At 47.3% G+C, this 22,674-nt stretch overlaps 3 protein-coding genes across 3 annotated transcripts in view; 2 read left to right on the top strand and 1 right to left on the bottom strand.

Moving 5' to 3' along the window:
- The window catches only part of LOC137150593 (zinc finger protein 777-like), a 31,451-nt gene extending 16,194 nt beyond the window's left edge, over positions 1-15,257 (top strand). Inside the window, exons 8-12 of the mRNA XM_067544554.1 lie at positions 542-934; positions 7,427-7,553; positions 9,291-9,407; positions 10,737-10,991; positions 13,858-15,257. Coding sequence (XP_067400655.1) covers positions 542-934; positions 7,427-7,553; positions 9,291-9,407; positions 10,737-10,991; positions 13,858-14,957 — 1,992 coding nt within the window. The 3' untranslated portion in view covers positions 14,958-15,257. The remainder of the gene's footprint in view (positions 1-541; positions 935-7,426; positions 7,554-9,290; positions 9,408-10,736; positions 10,992-13,857) is intronic.
- LOC137150572 (zinc finger protein 585A-like) overlaps positions 1-22,674 on the bottom strand; it is a 240,549-nt gene that overhangs the window by 125,242 nt on the left and 92,633 nt on the right. The window lies entirely within an intron of this gene.
- LOC137150576 (zinc finger protein 777-like) overlaps positions 1-22,674 on the top strand; it is a 111,706-nt gene that overhangs the window by 33,475 nt on the left and 55,557 nt on the right. The window lies entirely within an intron of this gene.

Here is a 22,674-nt window from a genome sequence, read left to right on the forward strand (position 1 = left end):
ATCCGTTCAGAACCAAATCACCCACACCATTTCCACCAGCAGCCAGGGTCATCCTTCCTGGTTTCCCTCCTGAGAACTGATCAAGACACATCCCTTATTTTGTGTGTTCCAGTGAGATTATAGCCTAAGGATGGTATAGCTGTGAGCTTCTTAATGGCTTCAAATCCATACTGTGACTCTGAACAATCTAAATACTACTTAAGAGTCTGGCCCACATAGGGAAAAGGGACTGTGTACATATCAGAGAGTGATGTTCATTTCCCCTTTTTACTCACTTAAAAGAGTAAAAAATAACTCTCCCTTTAACTGAAGTCTGTGGGTCCCTTAGATTTGAGCAGTTACCGGACATATGCACTGACTGCTTTTTGAAACCCATGGGAATGGCCACAGACCTCTAATTGTTGCATTTGGAGTGTTCCTCAAAGACTAAAGATCCAATGAAGGAAGTGCTAAGAGCATGAGCGATAGTTGCCCTGTTTTTCTCTCTCTACGCTGACTATATGACCACAACTCCATTTCCCACTTCTGTCTTTGCAAACAGGGGCCAGAACTGGATGCAGTTGCACAGTGTCCATCTCCTTTACAGCCTCCCATTGTCCCTGAACGAACGTCTGAAAGAGAAACTCAGACTGCGGAGATTTCCCTGACTGTCGTCGCAGCAATTCAAGCTGTAGAGAAGAAGGTGGATTCTCATGCCACACGGTTGCTGGATCTGGAGGGGAGAACCGGGATGGCTGAGAAGAAATTGATAGACTGTGAAAAAACAGCAGTGGAGCTTGGCAACCAGCTGGAGAGTAAGTGTGCTGCACTGGGAACGCTGATCCAGGAGTACGGGCTGCTGCAGAGGAGGCTGGAGAACATGGAGAACCTGCTGAAGAACAGGAACTTCTGGATCCTGAGGCTACCCCCGGGCACTAATGGAGAAGTCCCCAAGGTATCAATGTCCCAGCCGGTGCTGGCAGGGGGGATTAAATCAAACCAGTCTCTAGAGCAGCGGTTCCCAATCATTTTCCCTGCATGACCCCATTTTCAGAGGTGTTGTTTCCCACTACCTCAGACAGCATGGAAGTTGCTGTTTAAAAATGGTGTCCTCCCTGCAGTGTGACCTCACACGCACTGTACGAGCACGGTCACGCCGCATGGAGGATGCCATTTTGCTTCACAAAACGGTGTCCTCTGGACTGCGTCATCGCACATACGGTGCGTGCGAGGTCATGCTGCATGGGGCGTGTCGTCTTGTAGAGCAAAATAGCTTCCCCCGTGCGACGTGACCTCGTGTATGTGGTGCGTGTGAGGTCACGCTGTGCGTGGAGGCCATTTCGTAAGATGGCGTCCTCTAGCACGCTCGGGATGGCCATGACCCCATCTGCTGATGAAGCGACCCCACTTGGGGTCACAACCCAGTTTGGGAACTGCTGCTCCAGGGCTTTGTATGCAAACTTTATGCAAGCTCAAACCTGCAGTTGGGTGCAGAATTAGAGGTACATTTCACATGTGCTTACTGCAGGCTAGAGAACAGTAGGGTGTATTCTATGGCTGGAAGGGGAGAGCTGGGGAGAAGTGAGGTCTGAACTAGGAGCTCAAAGAAAGTCAGAAATAAAACTGCCCCTTAATATTTTTGATGCTTTGTTTCCCTCTCGGGAGCTGTGTGAGTGGGAGGTGAATTGGAGGAGAACGTCCCTCTTATGAACAAAAATTATATTAAGAACATAAGAATGGCCATACTGGTTCAGACCAATGGTCCATCTAGCCCAGTCTCCTGTCTTCCGAGAGTGGCCAATGCCAGGTGCTTCAGAGGCAATGAATGGAATAAGCAGTCGTCATAGAGTGATCCATCCCCTGTCCTCTACTCCCAGCTACTGGCAAACAGAAGCTAGGGACATTCAGAGAGCATGGTGTTGCATCCCTGCCCATCCTGGCTAATAGCCATTGATGGACCTATCCTCCATGAACTTACCTAGTTCTTTTTTGAACCCTGTTATAGTTTTGGCCTTCATAGCATCCCCTGGCAAAGAGTTCCACAGGTTGACTGTGCATTGTGTGAAGAAATACTTCCTTTTGTTCGTTTTAAACCCGCTGCCTAGTAATTTTAATGGGTGACCCTAATTCTTGTGTTATGTGAAGGAGTAAATAACACTTCCTTATTCACTTTCTGCACACCTGTCAAGATTTTATAGACCTCTGTCATATCCCCCGTTAGCTGTCTCTTTTCCAAGGTGAACAGTCCCTGTCTTTTTAATCTCTCTTATGGAAGCTCTTCCATACCTGAATCATTTTGTTGCCCTTCTCTCTACCTTTTCCAACTTTAATATATCTTTTTTGAGATGGGGTGACCAGAACTGCACACAGTATTGTAGGTGTGAGTGTACAATGGATTTATGGATTTATATAGAGGCATTATGATATTTTTGGTCTTATTATCTATCCTTTTCCTGATGGTTTCCATTGGGTTAGCCATGGTTCCTAATGGCTAACATTGTGTTAGCATTTTTGACTGCTGTTGCAAATTGAGTGGATGTTTTTAGAGAACTGTCCACAGTGACTCAAAGATCTGTTTCTTGAGTGGTAACAGCTAATTTAGACCCCATCATTTTGTACATATGGTTGAGTTTATATTTTCCAATGGGCATTATTTTGCATTTGTCAACATTGAATTTCATCTGCCATTTTGTTGCCCAGTCACCCAGTTTTGTAAGATCCCTTTGTAACTCTTCACAGTCTGCTTTGGACTTAACTCTCTTGAGTAACTTTGTATCATCTGCAAATTTTGCCACCTCACTGTTTATCCCTTTTTCCAGATCATTTATGAAATGTTGAACAGCACTCATCCCAGTATAAACCCCTAGGGGACACCACTATTTATCTCTCTCCATTCTGAAAACTGACCTTTTATTCCTACCCTTTGTTTCCTATCTTTTAACCAGTTAATGATCCATGAGAGGAGCTTCCCTCTTATTCCATGACCGCATACTTTGCTTTGCGGACGACACTAAGCTGGGGGAAGTGGTAGATACCCTGCAAGGTAGGGATAGGATACAGAAGGACCTAAACAAACTGGAGGATTGGGCCAAAAGAAATCTAATGAGGTTCAACAAAGAAAAGTGCAGAGTCCTCCACTTAGGAAGGAAGAATCCCATGCACAGCTATAGACTGGGGACCGACGAGCTGGGCAGCAGCTCTGCAGAAAAGGACCTGGGGGTAACAGTGGATAAAAAGCTGGATATGAGTCAGTCAGTGTGCCCTGGTTGTCAAGAAGGCTAATAGCATACTGGGCTGCATTAGGAGGGGCATTGCCAGCAGGTCACGGGAAATGATTATTCCCCTCTATTCGGCATTGCTGAGGCTGCATTTAGAGTATTGTGTCCAGTTTTGGGCCCCCCACTACAAAAAGGATGTGGACAAGCTGGAGAGAGTGCAGCGGAGGGCAACAAAAATGATTAGGGGGCTGGAGCACAGGACTTATGAGGAGAGGCTGAGGGAACTGGGCTTGTTTAGTCTGCAAAAGAGAAGAGTGAGGGGGGATTTGATAGCAGCCTTTAACTACCTGAAAGGGGGTTCCAGGGAGGATGGGGCTAGGCTGTTCTCGGTGGTGGCAGATGACAGAAGAAGGAGCAACGGTCTCAAGTTGCAGGGCGAGAGGTCTAGGTTGGACATTAGGAAAAAGTTTTTCCCTAGGAGGGTGGTGAAGCACTGGAATGGTTACCTAGGGAGGTGGTGGAATCTCCATCCTTGGAGGTTTTTAAGCTGTGGCTTGACAAAGCCCTGGCTGGGATGATATAGCTGAGGTTAGTCCTGCTCTGAGCAGGGGGTTGGACTAGATACCTCCTGAGGTCCCTGCCAACTCTAATATTCTATGATTCTGTGATTCTATGATTTAGAGCCTTTGGTGAGGGACCTTGTGAAAGGCTTTCTAAAAGTCTAAGTACATGTAATGCTCGGTATTTTTATCTCGGTAGTGGGATGGAGCAAATGGACAAAATGATTTCAGAAAGTGCTTGTTTATTATATGAGATAGCGTAAGAAAGACAAGAGCGGAAGTCCTTTACCATACAGGAACAGGAGCTCCAGCACAAGTCTTAAACTAAACAGTATAATGAAGATACAATCAATCACAAGGATATAAAGTAGCAACTTGCAGGTATGCATGGGCATATTATACTAGGGAAAGGTATCCCTGTTCATGTATTGTTGTTATTATCATGAGCTGAGCAACAGCAGCAACGGCAACAGTTAGTGAACAGTAAAGTAAACCATACAACAAGGAGGAAACCCGCCAAGAGGATACCTACAGCAATATATTCCTGGGGGCCCATGGATCTAGCAAAGTTAGATTTATCTAGGCGGGTAGAGGGGCGCTTACCAATGCAAGAACGAGGAGACCCATACTTCGTTCTGATAAGTAGGTGGCGTCCGGGGAACCGTCCTAGCCGAGGCATCCGCTATGGCTTCCACGGAGTCTCGGAGAGTCTCGGCTTGGGGAGGCTCCCGGGGGACTGATATACCCTTTTTCCCTCCTCACCTTGCATTAAGCCTTACCCAGTAATACATGACGTATATCTCAATCCTTTTTAGGGATTGGGCCTTAACACTTGTTACTATTAGTCTATTGGTAGTTAGTTAGGGACTTTCTGGAATAAGGTGACGTTAGTTGTTTACTTCAAAAAAGGGCTTATCTATAGCTTAAATCAATATTAAACAGGAATTATGCTACTTATCAAGCATCAACAGGTGTATGTGGTCGTCTCGGGAGTTTCCAGACCCCAAGGCACTTCCTTCTCCAGCCCAAGGTCGGGTGGAGGGCAGCGTCTGGGTTTTGCTACTGAGAGGCCTAAACTCTTGCTATACTTGCTGCAGAAGCTTAGCATTGCTTTCAGGGCCTTGCTCTTGTCAAGCTATACTGATTTCGCGTCACAAAGTCTTGCGCACCCTAACAGTACACTAGGTCCACTGGATCACCCTTGTCCACATGTTTGCTCATCCCCTCAAAGAATTCTAATAGATTGGTGAGGCATGATTTCTCTTTACAAAAACCATGTTGACTCTTCCCCAACAAATTGTGTTAATCAAGGTGTCTGATAAATTTTGTTATTTAGTATTGTTTCAAACAATTTGCTCGGTACCGAAGTTAGCCCGGGGCTCGACAAATTTGCTTTGGAGCTAGGAGCCAGCCCAAAAATTAAGGAGCCAGACAATGTGGGCCCAGCAGTGGAGCGCCCTGGCTGGAATGCAGCAGCCGCTCTCCCCTCCCGGCCCCGCCCCTTCCCCCCGCCCCTCTCTCACAACGTGGGCCCAGTGGTGGGGCGCCCTGGCTGGAGCGCGATAGCCTCAGAGCTCCCCTCTCCCAGGTCTGCCACATGTCTGCAGTGGCGCCCTGGCCAGAGCGCGGCGGCTGTTGCTCCTCCCGCCCCCCCCCCGGGAGAAATACTAGGCGCCAGAATTAAATTTCTAGGCGCCATGATGACCTGGCACCCGGGGTTTGTCAAGCCCTGTGTTAGCCTTTCTGGCCTGTAATTGCCAGGATCGCATCTGGAGCCTTTTTTAAAAATTGGTGTCACATTAGCTATCCTCCAGTCATCTGGTACAAAGGCTGATTTAAATGATAGGTTGCATATCACTGTTAACTTTGCAATTTCACATTTGAGTTCCGTCAGAACTCTTGGGTGAATATCATCTTGGCCTGGGGACTTACTACTGTTTAATTGATCAATTTGTTCCAAAACTTCCTCTAATTACAGCTCAGTTTGGGACAGTTCATCTGATTTGTCTCTTAATAAGAATGGCTCAGGTGTAGGAATCTGCCTCTCATCCTCTGCAGTGAAGACTGATGCAAAGAATTCATTTAGTTTCTCCACTATGGATGTATCTTCCTGGAGTGCTCCTGTGACATCTCTATCATGCAGTGGCCCCACTGATTGTTCAGCGGGCCTCCTGCTTCTAATGTACTTACATTTTTTTTTTTTGCAGTAGGGATTTTTTTTAAAGCAGGGATTTCTCAGATGGAGTTCATTAGGATTTGTGGGGTAAGAGTTCATGGCTGGCTGTCTCCATCCAATAGCCAGACTTATTCCCTGATATTACAAGCTGCTACTGGTGAGACAGCGAAGCAGCAGAAAAGAGCAGGTAAGAGGTGTCTGAGGCTGGGGAAAAGGTGGCAGGAAGTAACAAGACTGGGACTTTTCAGCTTGGGAAAGAGATGACCAAGGGGGATATGACAGAGGTCTATGCAATCGTGACCGGTGTGGAGAAAGTGAATAAGGAAATGTTATTTACTCCTTCACATGACACAAGAACTAGGGGTCACCCAATGAAATTAACAGGCAGCAGATTTAAAAGAAACAAAAGGAAGTACTTCTTCACACAGCACATAGTCAACTGGCAGAACTCTTCTCTAGTGCCAGGCAGAAGGGCACACCTGGGACTCGGGAGAAATGAGACAGGCTCGATGTACTTAAAATTGAGGCTTGGTGAACAATAAAACCAAAGAAAAAATAAAAGTTCCTCTAGTGTTCATTCATATAGACGCTTTTGTGCTTCACAAATGTTCTAGCAAGCACGTTTACTGTGGGAATGTCATGAAAATGGTATTTTTTTAAATAAACTGCTGCATATTCACAGAGACAATATCAAATTTGTAAGTGTGAATACTTGACTGGAAACTTGATTGAGTCATAGTCACCCAGTTGGAACAGACACAAAAGGCTGTGTGTCCGGTCCAAACTGCTCCTTTCAAATACTCATAAGAAAGTCTTTGCAAATTGGCTACAGCTTGGAATTATTTGCAGAAATTATTTGGCAAATAACCTTGAAAACTGCAATCTGTTTGATTTGCATCAGGTGGAATTCACTGTGTGAATGAATGATTATGAAATATTTGCCCATCTTTGTAGAAAAGAACTGCCTCTTTGTGTATCTGAAAACTGTAAACATTTCTGTAGTAGATTTGTATGATAACTAGCGACAGTCAAAGCTGTGAACCTCAGGTCTGGAACATGATTTCCCCAGAGTTCTGGAGCAATTGAACATGGGTTTTGAGGTCAATTCCTTAATAGAGCTGAGGATCAGCCATGATGCCTGATTCTGATCTCATTTAATAGTTTGACAGATGTATAACTTGAATAATTTGGGCCCAGTTTACACTGATATAAGTGAGACCAGAATCAGATCTGTGGGGTTTGGAGAAATTCTGATCTGGATATGGAGCCTGGCAATGTTCATAGCTGAGTTCCATTATGTGGTGGAAATAGGAATCGGAAAATTGTTTCCAGATTTCTGTTTTGTGCATTCTTCACCTCACTGAATTAGCTTTGACATCTAAGTGGGATGGAGAGAGGTTTTATTCTCCTGTGTGTGACATGAAGTTAAGGAAGCAGACACCAAGATATAAGCATTGCAGAAGGTGCTAAGTGTGCAACGTTTGTGATTTCAGGTGCCAGTGACATTTGATGACGTCTCGGTCTATTTCAACGAGAAGGAGTGGGAGAAACTAGACGAATGGCAGAAGGAGCTGTACAAGAATGTGATGAAGGGCAACTATGAATCTTTGATCTCCCTAGGTAAAGAGCAGGTTTCCCCCGTTTGTTATAAACTAAGATCTCTGAAGTTCCAGGCTGGCTTCAGCTCAGGCTATTTTCTCATTTCTTTTTGTGGATCAGCACGTACTGTCCTCAGCACCTTTCTGATTGAAGGGCAGCTCCCTTTTAAAAAAAAGACTTAAACTACACAAGGGTGTTTGTACTCCTCGTCCTTCTGTTGCTTTCTAGCTTTGGGCAGTGATTGGACGTGTGTGCATTCATCCCTTATAAACCCTCTAGGTGATCCTCACTGCAGGGCTGAGGCATGCTGGCAGAGCAGCGTGGGAAAAGCCTGCATTGTCTGCTTACACTGCACCTATTTGTTGGGTAAACAGAGGACACAGGTCTCCAAAACTGTTAATTCAGTCCCTTAAGGAATGCTGAGTTCACTTTAAAATGGTGCTTGGAGTATAAAAACGGCTGAAGACATGCTGTATAGAAGCATGTGTTAATATCTAACAGCTGGCTTCAAAAGGGCTCAGCAGTGATCTACTGCTGCTCCCATTAAAGTCAGTGGGAGTTTTACCACCAACTTCAGTGGGAGCAGAGCTGGGCCGATGGGGAGCTCTTCTGAAAAGTCCCCCTCCCTCCCAATCCCCTTTGCTAGAGGGTGTTGGTTGGTCGTCGCTTCTGGAGTATGGGGGGCGGAGGCGAAGTGACGTTTATGGAAAATGGCGAGGAGCTGATCCTAGTCACAGATATTTTTCGGATCATTATGATTAAGAACAAGTGCTGTAACGGGATGCTGTCTAGCTGATTTCAGACTCTGAATTAAATGCAGTTTCAGGTCTTACGTTGGTTCCTGTGTCGTCCTGCTAAATTTTGTGACTTCACTGCATTTTTAAAACAACTTCAAAATAATCTCTCCTGTTGCTATTTGAAGCCCCCTTGTGCGTGAGTGTGCATATGCGCACGCATGCACGCACACAAAGAATGTTTCCGCAAGTTGGGGATGTAATTTCCAGCTCAGGTAGATATACCCGCGCTAGCACTGGTCAAGCTAGTGTGCTAAAAATAGCAGCGTTGCTGTGATGGCACCAGCAGGAGGGACTATCTGCCCTGAATGTGAACCCATCTGAAACTCGAGGTAGTTACACAGGTGGTTAACCCCTCCTGCTGCTCACGCTGCCATGGCTACACTTCTGTTTTTAGTGTGCTCGCTTAATCAGTGCTAATGCAGGGACGTCTCCTTGAGCTGGAAATTACAGCTCCAGGGTAGCCATACCCCCACACATGTGGGAGAAACAGTAGAATTGCCTGTGCATACAGTGCTGTCAACTGCACACTGAACAAACTGGAAAACAGAGGAATAACTTTTGCCTACTCTATCAGTTACAATTGTCTTAGGTGTTAGTTGTAGCAACAGTGGGTGAAATCCTAGCCCTACTGAAGTCAGTGGGAGTTTTACTATTGCCTTCAATGGGCCAGGATTTCACCCAGGAAATTGAAAAATTCTCAGTGTGATTTTTGTTTTAAAGTTGCGGATGCTCCTTTGATTCTTTCTTTGTGCATGGGGGGGCCACAGGTTCCATGAGGTCTGAAAATCGCTGACTCTCATCTAGGGAACCCAACCAAACCCTCATGAGATGCATTTCCCTTAGTCAGAGACTGCATTCAAACATGCGTGTGTCCATTCACAGTTCCCATCATCTCCATGGGGGACAGGGATGGGGGAATGTGAATAAAGCTTATGGCACAATAATCTTTCTCATTGAATAGACTCTGCGATTTCCAAACCTGGTGTTTTGTCACATATCGAACAAGAAGTAGAGTCCCGAATCATGGGTCAGCAGGACTCGGATGAGGAGAGAGAAATCCTTCCCGACCCCACTGCAGGTACGTATAGATTAACACGATGCAGAGTAAATGTATTCATCTTATTCAGAAGGCTGTTGTAGCATCTGTAAAGTAGAATAAAGAGATGGTGCCTTGCAGATCTGGGGGCAGAGATTCTGAAAGGGGCGGACCGCAGAGCTCTATGTACAGAGATGGAGTGAGGGAGAGAACAGGGCTGGAGTATTCCTTGCTACAGTGAAGAAAAAACGGAGCGGCAGTAAGGGGAGAGGAAGAATGCAGTTCAGGTTAGAGTCAGTCTTAGACTCAAGGGAGCAAAGTTTGGAGAAGAAATTACTCAGCCTCCAGATATAGGGTAAAATAGCGTCCTTCCAGGCTGCGGAGAGTCATGGGAACAGGGTGCTGTAAGTGGTGGAATGACTTAGCAGGGAAAACAATACGGCTGCAGTCAGCAGGGTCTCTTCCTCCTGGGGTTAGCGCTTATAACAAGAAAGGAGAAACAGCTAATATAAGCACGGAAATGGACTAGGAAATGGGGGTTCAGGCCAAACTTCCCAAAGACCTCCCCTCTCCCTGTCTCTCAAACAGCCATTCTTACAGCCCTTCTTTATCTATCTGCCCCCCTCACTGAAGTATCTAAGCACCTCCCGGTCACTGATGGATTAATCTCCACAGGATCCCTTTGAGGCAAGGCATGCTGTTCCGCGTTTTATAGATCAGGAGAGGGACGCACAGGGCAGATGAAGTGACTTGTCCAGGCTCACACAGGCTGAGGCAGACATTCAACGCATGTGTCCTGCGTCCCAGTGCAGGGCCCTGTCCCCTAACCCACCCTTTTTAGCACCTCTGTGTGAGTGCACCCTTCCAGACTGAGGGGATGCTAAGATGGGGTGAACACCCTGTACACTGGGGATCAGGTGCTGTCTCTGCAGCCTGTCCCATAACGAGGGATGAGGGTTAGGGCAGCCAGTGAGCTAGGGTTGAATGAGCTCACTGCATGGCCAGGAGGGTGGTTCTGAACTGGGAATGGAGCCGTCAGAGGTGCTGGAGGGTCGGAGTGAGATGATCTTGAAGAAAGAGATTATATTGGCTGTTGGATTCTGGACCCCTGAAGCTTGGAGTGTTGGGATTTAGGAAGCTCATAAACCTGGGGCGTGTTTTAGGTGACCGAGGCACCACTGAAGATTTTGGCAGTAGTGGTTTGAGGTCAGCGCAAATCACCTTCTGCAGGAAAATGCAAAAATAGCAAATCAGCCCTAAGTCAGCTCTCTCTGATGTGACGACACTGTGAATCGAAAAGGATTCTTGCTAATGGTTTCTTTTACCCCAGCTCAGTGGAATGAATAATACCTGGGTTCTCTCTCATTGCAGCAGGTATAAGGGTTGTGATCAAAACAGAGGAGATTCATCCTGAGGACTGTCCGGAAAACCTGGAACTGCACCGAATGTTGGAACAATCAGAAGGGAATTTCCAGACTCCAGATGAGGAAGAAACACCTGGTAGTCCATATGGCTCAGTAACACCTCCAAGAAACCCCTCTGGGAACTGTCTGGAGGAGTCCACTGAATATAAAACAGATTTCAGTGAAATCAGAAGAGTCATTGTTCACCAGGGTAACTGTCCAGGTGAGAGGCCATATGTGCTGAATGTGGGAAAAGATGTAGGCCAAGGAGAAGCCTTGTAATACATCAGAGGAGCTGAGCAAAAGCAGGACTGTATGGACGTACAGAGAGTCAGGAAAAGCTCCAGGATGCAGCAGCAATGTGCAGTGCAACTGGGAATCCATACAGGAGGGAAGCCCAGAGTCTGCCTGGGTGGGGGGGGGAATTTTTTAAGCAAAAGAACAATCTTAAATCCCACCAGAAACCCAAGCACGAGTTAAACCTGTGGAAGTAGTGACCAGGAGAGCAGCTGTGGTCACACAGCAAGTCGGGACTCCAGAGTAAGAGATCCTAGACACGTGTAGTGAATGTCAGAAAGTCTCTCTCTGAAGACCAGTCCGAGTGCACAGCAGAGACTTCATTCATCAGGCTTTAGCAGGTCACTAGCATGTTCCTGGTGGGGTGAAGGCTTCAGTTGCTCCTTGTGTCCTATTAGACATCAGAGAACCGAGCGTGAGACGCATTGCCAGTGCACTGCGTGCGAGGTGAACTCTGTTACAGTGCAGCATCTTGTCAAATGCCAGTGAGCCTACCCTGCAGAGAGACTCTGTCTACATGGAATGGAGGAAAGGGTTAGTCAACCGGATCCACTTCTCCAGCGCCAGCTAGTTTTCTCAAAAACTGGCTCCGAGCACTGACGGCACCCACGTGCTTCAGTGATAAATAAGATCGTATATTCCCAGACAATGCTTTTCCTGAGGATTTACCGCGCCCCAGTCAGCTGTTGAAAGCAGCCCCCTCTGGGTAGAAGAGAAGTGCTGTGTAAATACTGTGAGCCGAAATAGGGTTATGGTAGAATCGGAAGTATGTTAGGGTTACTGTTAGAGTGAAGTCTAGTAATCTGTCCAAGGGCTCGTTCCTAGAAGGCAAGGAATTGGGTATGAAGTTATTGGTGGAACCTATTAGGGGAGAAAAGATATCTGGATTATCCCCCAGGCCTATATGTGCACCTTGGACATCTGTGCGATGGAGTGTGACTGGGAGTTAATCAAATATCAAGCCCTGTGGAAAGCAGAGTCTGCCTCATAATTACCCATAGGGGCCTGATCGCCAGGCCAGTTTTGTCAGGGAAACTCAGAGCGATGGTTAACTGGGTCCTTTGATTAATGCAAACGTTCTCCATTTTGCTTCTGCCTGGCCAAAAAGGAAAAGCCAGCCTCGGCACAGTTCTGTGTGGTCCCAGTGATTGGATTTGGACACTGCACCCTTTGCCTACAACTGGGAAATGCAGAGGGAAAATCCTAAAACAACTAAAATGGATCAAATTGTTTTAGCCAAACTAAGATCACTGGACTCCGCTATCCCATCCAGGACTCTGCCGTCCAAAGTAAAACTTGGATGAAAGTCCCCCTCTCCCCTCGTAGCTGAGTATTATGTGCTGCCCTCTTGGCAACTGCCAGAATCTCTGTGGCTTTTGTGAAGATCAGTGCTCCCCCTCTTTTTTATTTTGTTTTATTTTTAAGAAACCTCCTGTTCTTGTTCCCCTCAGTAGCTGGCAGCCAGCTGTTTATCTGGGTTATATGTTTCCTGTTTCCTCACACAAAGTGAATTGGAACCATTTTTGACCAGAAGACTTTTAGTTAGCGTCTTTCATATCTATGTTGAGTTCTGTCCTAGGTGAGCCGTGAGACACGTGGTGATGATTTGCTCCTTAGTTGTTGTGTGTGGTGTTCTCCTGTAGAAACTGAGCTGTGCCTCACTAACAAACCCTGACTCTCCGAAGCTTAAAAGCTAATAGCTTTGTGTGTATACAAATGGAAAGAGCTAGCCAGACTGAAGGTGATCTGTATTGCTGAAGATGATCTCTATTCAGCCAATATTTTACTGACAAGGGGATATCACAAAAATGTCTCCCTGTGGTCTATGCGAAGCCGTGTTTGTTGCAGGGAGAAGTGCGAGACGAGATTAATTTATTTTCCCATTTAAACAAATATGCTGCCTCCAAGCCAAGAGGGGAGGCAGGGTTGTTGAGCAGCCAGACTTACATTAAGCTGCACTTTACTGGAGAGGTGTATACTCTGTTCCTGAAAAAATATCCTGAGTGTACAGACAATCTAAGTGAGTGTCCATTTGGGGCTGATCCAAAACCCATTGAAATGGGATTTCATGGGGAGATCTGCACGAGTCCATCCCCAGGATGTTTTTTAAATCCTTGTGATTTAGTGAAATCTAATCCATCTGAAATCTGTGCTTCAGAAGAATGTTTGGGGAATCCTGGTGGATCTGGATCCAAAGAGGAAAGTCACTGTGCCGGAGGCAGGCAAATTGCCCCATCCCATCTCTCAGTTTGAAAGCAGATTTTTTTAAAAGGGCTCCTGGGAGCCCCCAGCAGCACGTCATTGGGATGTGGAAGAGCGAGGACAGATTAACACAAGGCTTCCAGCCTGGGGAGCCAAGCTCCCAAGAGTGACGATGGAGCCGAAGTCCTTGCACAGTTTCTTGCCCAGCTGTGTTAACCTGGCAGCAGTGTGTCAGTGCGCTCCAGTAGCTCTGGGCTACAGTGATAGCTTAAAAACATGACACCCTCAAAACACAATCTGAGAAAAACGGCAACAGACTGCGGAGCAGGTCTAAAAGAGTGCAATCCGTAATGTCATTGCGGGCTGATTCTCCAGGGTCTTGGGTAATGGCGTAGGATTCCCAAACATTGAGACAGGCACGCAAAATCTTCTCTGAACGCCTCTGTAAGTAGCGTATCCAGCTCGTTTGCTCCTAAAAACTCTTCAGGTGGTTTCCATTGGGTATCAAGAATGTCTTAATCATAAGAGGCTCGCTCTATCCTAACCACATGTCATTAATGATGTCTTGGTTCTCTTTTGAATTCTCCCAGATGATGGAATTGTGATCAAAACTGAGGAGGAGGATGGTCCTGACACGCTGGAGCCATATGCCATGTTCTCTGGAAGAGCAGAGCAGCAGATTTTCCAGAATCATGAGCCGGGGACGATCTGCGAGGCTCAGTGCAGTTCCAAAATGCAACAGAGAAACCCAGCCGGAACCAGGCCGGGGCAATCTACTCCCTGCGAAAGAGATTCCAGTGAAGCGAAGACGGTCATCGTCCACCAGAGAAACCGCACGAGGGAAAGACCGTATATCTGCCCCGAGTGTGGGAAAAGCTTCATGCTGAAGATCAACTTTATAATCCACCAGAGGAACCATCTCAAAGAGGGGCCCTACGAATGTAATGAGTGTGACTTAAGCTTCAGGGTCAAACAGCAGTTTATCCTGCACCAGCGCAGCCACACGCGGCGGGGAGTCGGGCCGGCTCGCCGTGCGGAGAACTTTGGAGACAAGCACAGCCTCAAGCCAGAGCCAAGAACGCCGCCGGCAGGGAAACCCTACAAATGCACCGAGTGTGAGAGCAGCTTCAGTCACAAATCGAGCCTCAGCAAACACCAGATCACGCACGTGGGGGAGCGGCCGTACACATGCAGTGAGTGCAGGAAGAGCTTCCGGCTGCAGATCAGCCTGATCATGCACCAGAGGATCCACACTGGGAAGAGCGAGATGTCCTTCATATGCCCTCAGTGTGGGAAAAACTTTACTCGCCCTTCCCATCTGCTCAGGCACCAGAGGACTCACACGGGGGAGCGGCCCTATAAATGCACCCAGTGCGAGAAAACCTTCAGTGAGAAGTCAAAGCTCACCAACCACTACCGCATCCACACCCGGGAGCGGCCGCACGCCTGCGCTGAATGCGGCAAGGGCTTCATCCGCAAGCACCACCTGCTGGAGCACCAGCGCATCCACACCGGGGAGCGGCCCTACCACTGCACGGAGTGCGGCAAGAACTTCACGCAGAAGCACCACCTGCTAGAGCACCAGCGGGCTCACACCGGCGAGAGGCCCTACCCCTGCACTGAGTGCACTAAGTGCTTCCGATATAAACAGTCCCTGAAGTACCACTTGAGGACGCACACGGGGGAGTAGCAGCCAGTGGGAGCTGCATCCCACCTGGGCATTTGAGGCAGGAGTCTTTGTGGAAGGAAGCGGTGGTGCAGCAGTGTGTAGGGACTAATGATTTGATTTTAAAACCAGTAACATGCAGCAAAATTAAAAAGAACAGACGACGCTAACCTAGGGTAAATATTCATCATGTACAGGATATTTTGCTGAAGTAGGACTCTAACGGCTTTCTAAATCTATTCTTTTTGATAATAAATGTGAGTAACTTTTATTTGATAAGCAAATTTAAGATATCAGTTTTTTAAAATATATCATTTGACACTGTACAGCGTATCTTTAATCTGGAAAATCCCAAAGTGGATTACATGCCTTATGCAGGGATCGTGCCGCCTGCCACTGAGATGCAGCTATCCCGGGGGGAACATGGCATCTCTTTTACAGTGCACAGTAACAGTACGAGCTCCAGTCCAAGTCAGGATGATTAGTATATCCACACAGAAACTACAAAAGGAATTGTGTGTGGATTTATTTAGATAGAAAACGATACCCTTTATCATTTTCTAACACATTCATTAATTATACAATACAGTGGAACCCCAATCACATTAAAATAGTCATTCCACACGGAAGCCAGCCAGCCAGCTACAGAAACTCATGTCTACCGCTTGATCATTCTGGGAAGGTAGGCAGTGTAAAGTGGAAATTTCTCTAGCTGACTGATGTTAACACCCCTGCTCTTGTGATGAAAAGGATCTGCTCAGTTATCCAGTCTGTCTCTCTGCCAGCACATGGTGTTCCCAAGTGTCTTGTCCATTCTGATTTCAAGTGCTAAAGTTTCCACTGCATCCCTTAGCCAGCTGCTATCAGCTGACCCACCTCAGCATTAGGAAGTTTGCAGTTGGACGCAGACGCTCTAAGGGGCTTCTTAAATAGCATAAGTGGTCAGGGCCTTGGTTTTCTGTTTAATCTGAAAGAGCACTCCCCCTAACACTGCACTGGGGCATTGGCTCAGTGCATATTCATTTAGTGAGGTCTGCGAGGGTGGAGCTGGGAGAACCTTGCTGGGTATGTGGAGCCTTTGGGGAGCCCTCCTGTCCCTAGTTTCACCAGCGTTCAGACTGATGTGGAGCCAGGTGCTGGTTGCCCTTGTGCAGAGTCCCTGTCTGTGTGTCCTCCTCTGAATGGGAAAAATCAACAGCAGCACAGAGCAGGGTGTTTGTGTCTCAGATGCTCCTGTGTGTGGGGTGTTTTGGGGCGGAAGAGATAGCCCGCGTCTCCTGCAGCCCAGGGACAGGGTGGAAATAGGAATAAAGCCTGTGGTTGTGTTTAGGAAACACCGCTGGTAGGTCTGGTAGTGCCCAGGTCAGTAGGTGTTTCCCAGGGATCCATTGGATTGCGAATATTCAGGTATTGCGCTGCATGTTATTGTCACGCTGGAGCCAGTGCAGCAGGAGGGACCAATGTGTCTTCGTACTGGGTGGTAAACGATCCAGCTTTGAGCCACTAGATCACACATTACCACGAGGCTTTCCTCAGACAACTAGGGAAAGTTTCCAGATCACAGGACCTGGTTCTCATGGGGGACTTCAACCACCCTGACATCTGCTGGGAGAGCAATACAGCAGAGTACAGACAAGCCAGGAAGTTTTAAGAAAGTGTCGCGGACAATTTCTTTGTGCAAGTGCTGGAGGAACAAACTAGGGGTCATGCTCCTCTTGACCTGCTGCTCACAACAGGGAAGATCTGGTAGGGGAAGTAGCAGTTGGTGGTAACTTGGGCAGCAGTGACCATGAGATGATTGAGTTCAGGATCCTGACGAAAGGAGAACAGTAGTATACGGACCCTGGACTTCAGAAAAGCAAACTCTGACTCCTCAGGGAACTGATGGGCAGGATCCCCTGGAGGCTAATACGAGGGGGAAAGGAATCCAAGAGAGCTGGCTGTATTTTAAATAAACCTTGAGGGTGCAGGAACAAACCATCCCGATGTGCAGAAAGAATAGCAAATATGGCAGGCGACCAGCTTGACTTAACAAAGAAGTCTTCAGTGAGCTTAAACACAAAATGGAAGCTTAGAAGACATGGAAGCTTGGTCGGATGACTAGGGAGAAATTTAAAAATACTGCTTGGGCATGCAGGGGTGAAATCAGGAAGTCCAAATCACAACTGGAGTTGCAGCTGGCAAGGGACATGAAAGGTAACAAGAAGGGTTTCTACAGGTATGTTAGGAACAAGAAGGTCATGGAAAGTGTGGGCCCCTTACAGAAGGGGGAGGTAACCTGGTGACATGAAGTGGAAAAAGCTGAGGTACTCAATGCATTTTTTTGCCTCTGTCTTCACACACACGGTCAGCTCCCAGACTACTGCACTGGGCAGCACAGAATGGGGAGGAGGTGAGCAGCCCTCAGTGCTGACAGAACAGGTTCAGGACTATTTAGAAAGGCTGGACATGCGCAAGTCCAGATGGCCAGATGCAATGCATCCGAGGGTGCTGAGGGAGTTGGGTGATGTGATTGCAGAGCCACTGGCCATTATCTTTGAAAACTTGTGGTGATTGGGGGAGGTCCCAGACAACTGGAAAAAAGCAAATCTAGTGCCCAGCTTCAAAAAAGGGAGGAAAGAGGATCCAGGGAACTACAGACCGGTCAGCCTCACGTCAGTCCCTGGAAAAATCATGGAGCTGGTCCTCAAGGAATCCATTTTGAGGCACTTGGAAGAGAGGAAGGTGATCAGGAACAGTCAACACGGATTCACCAAGGGAAAGTCGTGCCTGACCAACCTGATTGCCTTCTATGATGACATGACTGGCTCTGTGGATGTGGGGAAAGTGGTGATGTGATATATCTTGACTGTAGCAAAGATTTTGATATGGTCTCCCGCAGTATTCTTGCCAGCAAGTTACAGAAGTATGGGTTGGTTGAATGGACTATAAGGTGGATAGAAAGCTGGCTAGATCATCAGGCCCAGCGGGTAGTAATCAACGGCTCAATGTCTAGTCGGAAGTCGATAACAAGCGGAGGGCCCTAGTGGTCGGTCCTGGGGCCAGTTTTGTTCAACATCTTCATTAATGATCTGAAGGATGGGGTAGATTGCACCCTCTGCAAATTTACAGATGACACTAAGCTCGGGGGGGAAGAGGGAGTGAGATACGCTGAATGGTAGGGATAGGATACAGTGATCTAGACAAATTAGAGGATTGGGACAAAAGAAATCTGATGAGGTTCAATAAGGACAAGTGCAGAGACCTGCACTTAGGACGGAAGAATCCCATGCACAGCTACAGACTGGGGACCGACTGGGTAGGCAGCAGTTCTGCAGAAAAGGACTTGGGGGTAACAGTGGACAAGAAGCTGGATATGAGTCAGCAGTGTGCCCTGGTTGCCAAGAAGGCTAATAGCATATTGGGCTGCATTAGTAGGAGCATTGCCAGCAGATGGTGGGAAGTGATTATTCCCCTCTATTCAGCATTGGTGAGGCCACATTTGGAGTATTGTGTCCAGTTTTGGGCCCCCACTACAAAAAGGATGTGGACAAGTTGGAGAGAGTCCAGTGGAGGGCAATGAAATTAATTAGGGGGCTGGAGCACAAGACTTATGAGGAGAGACTGAGGGAACTGGGCTTGTTTAGTCAGCAAAAGAGAAGAATGAGGGGGCATTTGATAGTGGCCTTCAACTACCTGAAGGGGGGTTCCAAGGAAGATGGAGCTAGGCTGTTCTCAGTGGTGGCAGATGATAGAACAAGGAGAAATGGTCTCAAGTTGCAGCGGGAGAGGTCTGGGTTGGATAAATAAGAAGAGCTCTTTCACTAGAGGGTGGTGAAGCACTGGAATGGGTTACCTAGGGAGGTGGGGGAATCTCCATCCTTTGTGGTTTTTAAGTACTGGCTTGACAAAGCTCTGGCTGGGATGATTTAGCTGAGATTAGTCTTGCTTTGAGCAGGGGGTTAGACTAGGTACTCCTGAGGTCCCTTCCAGCCCTCATCTTCTATGATTCTATGGTTGATTCCTCCCAGTGGCTTTTTCTGAATTCTTTAATGCTCAGTCCTTATTCCAGTTCTGCATTTAGTGATTCTTTTTTGCAGTTCAAATGATTAGTGGCATGAAATCTAGTTTATTGGCTTAGTCACCGTTAGATAAATCTAAAGCGATTTGGGCTGAACAGTTTTCTTAGCCTGTACAGTCCATCTCCTGGGTGCCAATCCTCTCTTAGTGCATGAAATTCTCCCCTGTGCAGAGGGCCAGCAAGTGGGTGAGTTCAGTAGAATTCCAGTGATGCCAGTGCTTTATGCTGTCCTTCTGACCATAGATGAATTGCACCCATTGGATCAATATCTCCCATAAACAGTTGCTTTTATTTTTTTTTTAAGCTAACACATTTTTCAGACTAAATTGTGTGCTAAGTAAATATAAGCATCTCCTAGGTAGCTGTGTATTCTGTTTATGTAAAGTACTGAACATTTGTGCCCAGCATCTATCTTAGGCACTTTTGTGGCCCCAGTAACCATCATATCTGAGTACTTCATGACCTGTCATGGGTTTATCCTCTGACACCCTGTGAGGAATTGAACTCAGGTCATATAAGGACTAAGAGGCAGCTTTACTCACTGGACCAGCCTTCTTGCTTCATAGTCCATTACAAGCTGATTTTGCAATAGAGCATTTAATTGGAAATTTCAGTTGTAACTCCTCCCCGTTATAATTACCATGTCTTTCCTCTGGCTGTTTTCATCACATGGCACCAATGCTTGGAATTGTCTTCTTGCAGATAAAATAAAATCAACCTGGATCAAGAGAATTTAAAAAGTAACAGGTTATGCTGCAAAGATATTGGGAACCAGTATAAACCTCCAAGTCAGGAATATGGCAGTCATGGACTATCTCCGCATTTGAACTATGGACTCGCTGCTGGTTGTCCATACTGTTTGGAGACTGGCCTGTTCTGTGAGCTCTTCCCCGGTGCAGATGGTGCTGCTCATGCCTAGAGCTGAGGAAGAATCTTCTCTGGGTTTTGCTTTAAAAGGCTACAGGCTGGCTCCCAGGCTGCCCTCTGTCTCCTCAGCACAGCTGCTGTGCCTATCCCCTTGCGAGGAGACACTGGGACTGCCCAGCCCGGGGTGGGAGAGAGAGAGCCGGTGAAACACCAACGTCCGCCCCTGTGCAGAGGTGAAGGGGGAGATCTGGAGTCCTCTCGCCCCACTGAGTTCCAGCTGCATCTGAGCTTGGGAAGCAGAGCAAGGGACCATGGCTGAATGTGTGCTGCTGCTCCAGTGAGCCATTGAACCTAGGATCCGAAATCAGAAAGCTTGACTGCCCCAGCTGGGAAAGCCAGGGCTGCTGGCTCAGAGGTGTGTGTTGTCTGGCCAGTAGAGATGGACAGCGCTGGCCTGTGAGCATTGGCTGTCTGTGCAACACAATTCCACTTGGCGTTGGGGAAGGACAATTGCGTTGTGCATTCCAGACCGCTTCCAAGCTGCAGAGCTCTTGTTTTTGTGTCACACGTGGAAGGTGACCTTTCCCCAGACTGGGGCTCCTAGCCCTTCGAATCAGGCCAGTCAGCGCGGGCTGTTCTTGTTTCAGTCTCTGTTTCTAAGTTTAAATTAAACCCATAGCATCAAGTTCTGCTCTCATTTACACACAGGTACGGATGCCGCAGTTAGAAGAATGCGGTGGCTCTGTTTTCTCAACATGTTTTCTTTTTTAATTAAAATTCCTTTTAAAAAACATTGTTAAAGATTTTATACCGTTTCTCTTCTCGTCGTGACACACGGGCTGCGGGTCTCTCTGCCACGAGTGTGGGTCAGTGGCATTGGTTTATTCTCAAGTTGTGGGCGCTTGGGTGAAGGAGTTTGTAGTTTTTGTGCAGAGGCTGCTCTGCAAACCAATGTACACTGAACATGCCGAAACAACGGAAGTCACCAGAGCGGACATGACGCCAGATCAGATCAGTGTGGTGCAGAGGCACTGGCTTTTGTGCCTATCATGAGACTGTACAATGCCCAGCTCGATGGAGTCCCTTCTCCATTGGGGGCCTCTTGGTGTTGCTGTGAAACATGCTCTGCCCCGGCCGATCTGATTGCAGGATGGGGTCTAGCGTTTGTGTTACAAGCACAGAGTCCAAAAGGATCAGAGACTGATCCAGGGCCATTCTGGAGGCAGAAAATAGATGAAAGCTAATGTAAAGCATTGAGGGGGGCGGGGGGGCGGGGTGTGAAACAGCCCAGCTTTGGTGTGTGGTGTGCGTGTCAAGTTTCAGCCCGATGCAGTTTAAGCTGCCAAGAGATTTAACTCCCTCCTCCATCAGCTTCCTAGTGAACGCCTCAATAAACCATTAACTATCTCAACTGGAATGTGACCCCGTAAGAACAAAGATCCAGCCTCACGAAGCACCGAGGGGCCAGTGGCAGGTGAGAGCTCTTGAGCTGTGTGTCTCGTAGCTGACTCTGCCAGACGAGACTCTGACCTTGCATTCATTCATTTAATTTTCTGTCCTTGGAAACAGGTTCTGGGGTGGGATGTGGAGTCACGGCATCCAATGCATTTACAACCCGCTGTGGCCTCTGAACGAACTTCACTGCAAACGGCACAGATTCCTCTCCGGACAGTAGCGGCTGCAATTCAAGCTGGGGAGAGGAAGGTGGGATTCTCACGCCACGCGGTTACTGAGTCAGGAGGGGAGAACGGGAAGGGCTGAAAAGAAAATCGGCTGTGAGAGAACAGCTGTGGAGTTTGGCACCCAACTGGGGAATACGTGAGCTGTTCTGGAAACTCTGATCCAGGAGTATAATCTATTGCAGAGAACGTGGAGAGCTTGCTGAAGAACAGGAGCTTCTGGATTCTGAGACTCCCCCCGGGCACTAACAGTGAAGTCCTCAAGGTGACAATATCCCAGCCAGTGCTAGGGGGTAGAAACAAAGTCTGACTCTGAGTCAGACATGAAAGAGGTGATTTGCATGAGTGGAAAGAAGATTTTGTGATTAACACACAGAACTGAGATCTGGGTTCTGTTCCTGGTTATGCCAGAGACTTGCTATGTGACCTTGGGCAAGTACATTTATATTCCCGAATTGCCTAGGAACCCCAGTCTAGGATCACGCTAGGAGGTGCTGTACAGAGAAGTAACAAAGAAGGCAGTCCCTGCCCCAGAGGGTCACAGTCTAGGTGTTGCACAGGATGCAACAGGCAGACGGAACAGACAGCTGGGGGCATGAACGGACAATAAAACAGAGGTTGGCCAAATCTAGGACAGAAGTGAGGATCACATTTTTAAAAGTAGCCTCTTATTATGGATCCTTCCATTCCGAGTTCCCCATCTTCAGACACCTTGGGCTGGCCTGGTTGGTTGTGCCGCTGAGATTCTGGTTTCCAATATATGATGTTAGATCCCCAGTAAAAAAGGCCCACGCACTTGGAAGCTACCGCTGATAATTTGGATTTTTGCCTCTGTGGGCCCTGTTTTAGTCGTGAGGGAAAATAGTATTTGCCTACTTCTCTGGGGTGTTGAGAGGATGTATTCATTGAGACTTGTGAGGTGCTCAGATACTCTTATGATTCTCTGTTTTCTCCAACACTGGATTATCTGGGCAGTCCAGATACGTTTGTGGATTCATTTCTGGGAATAGAGCTGCAAGACCATTTGGTTCCAGGTGTATGGCTATGCAGCTAATACATTTTTTGCAGCAGTTTAATTGTTGAATGGCAGTACTCAAATTTAATGAAATGTTAAATCTTTAATGAATTAAAGAGG

The sequence above is a fragment of the Emydura macquarii genome, unplaced genomic scaffold (genome assembly GCF_026122565.2).
Source record: "Emydura macquarii macquarii isolate MOO-44397 ecotype Brisbane River unplaced genomic scaffold, CSIRO-AGI_Emac_v2 contig_973, whole genome shotgun sequence".
In the NCBI taxonomy this organism is placed as follows: Eukaryota; Metazoa; Chordata; order Testudines; family Chelidae; genus Emydura; species Emydura macquarii.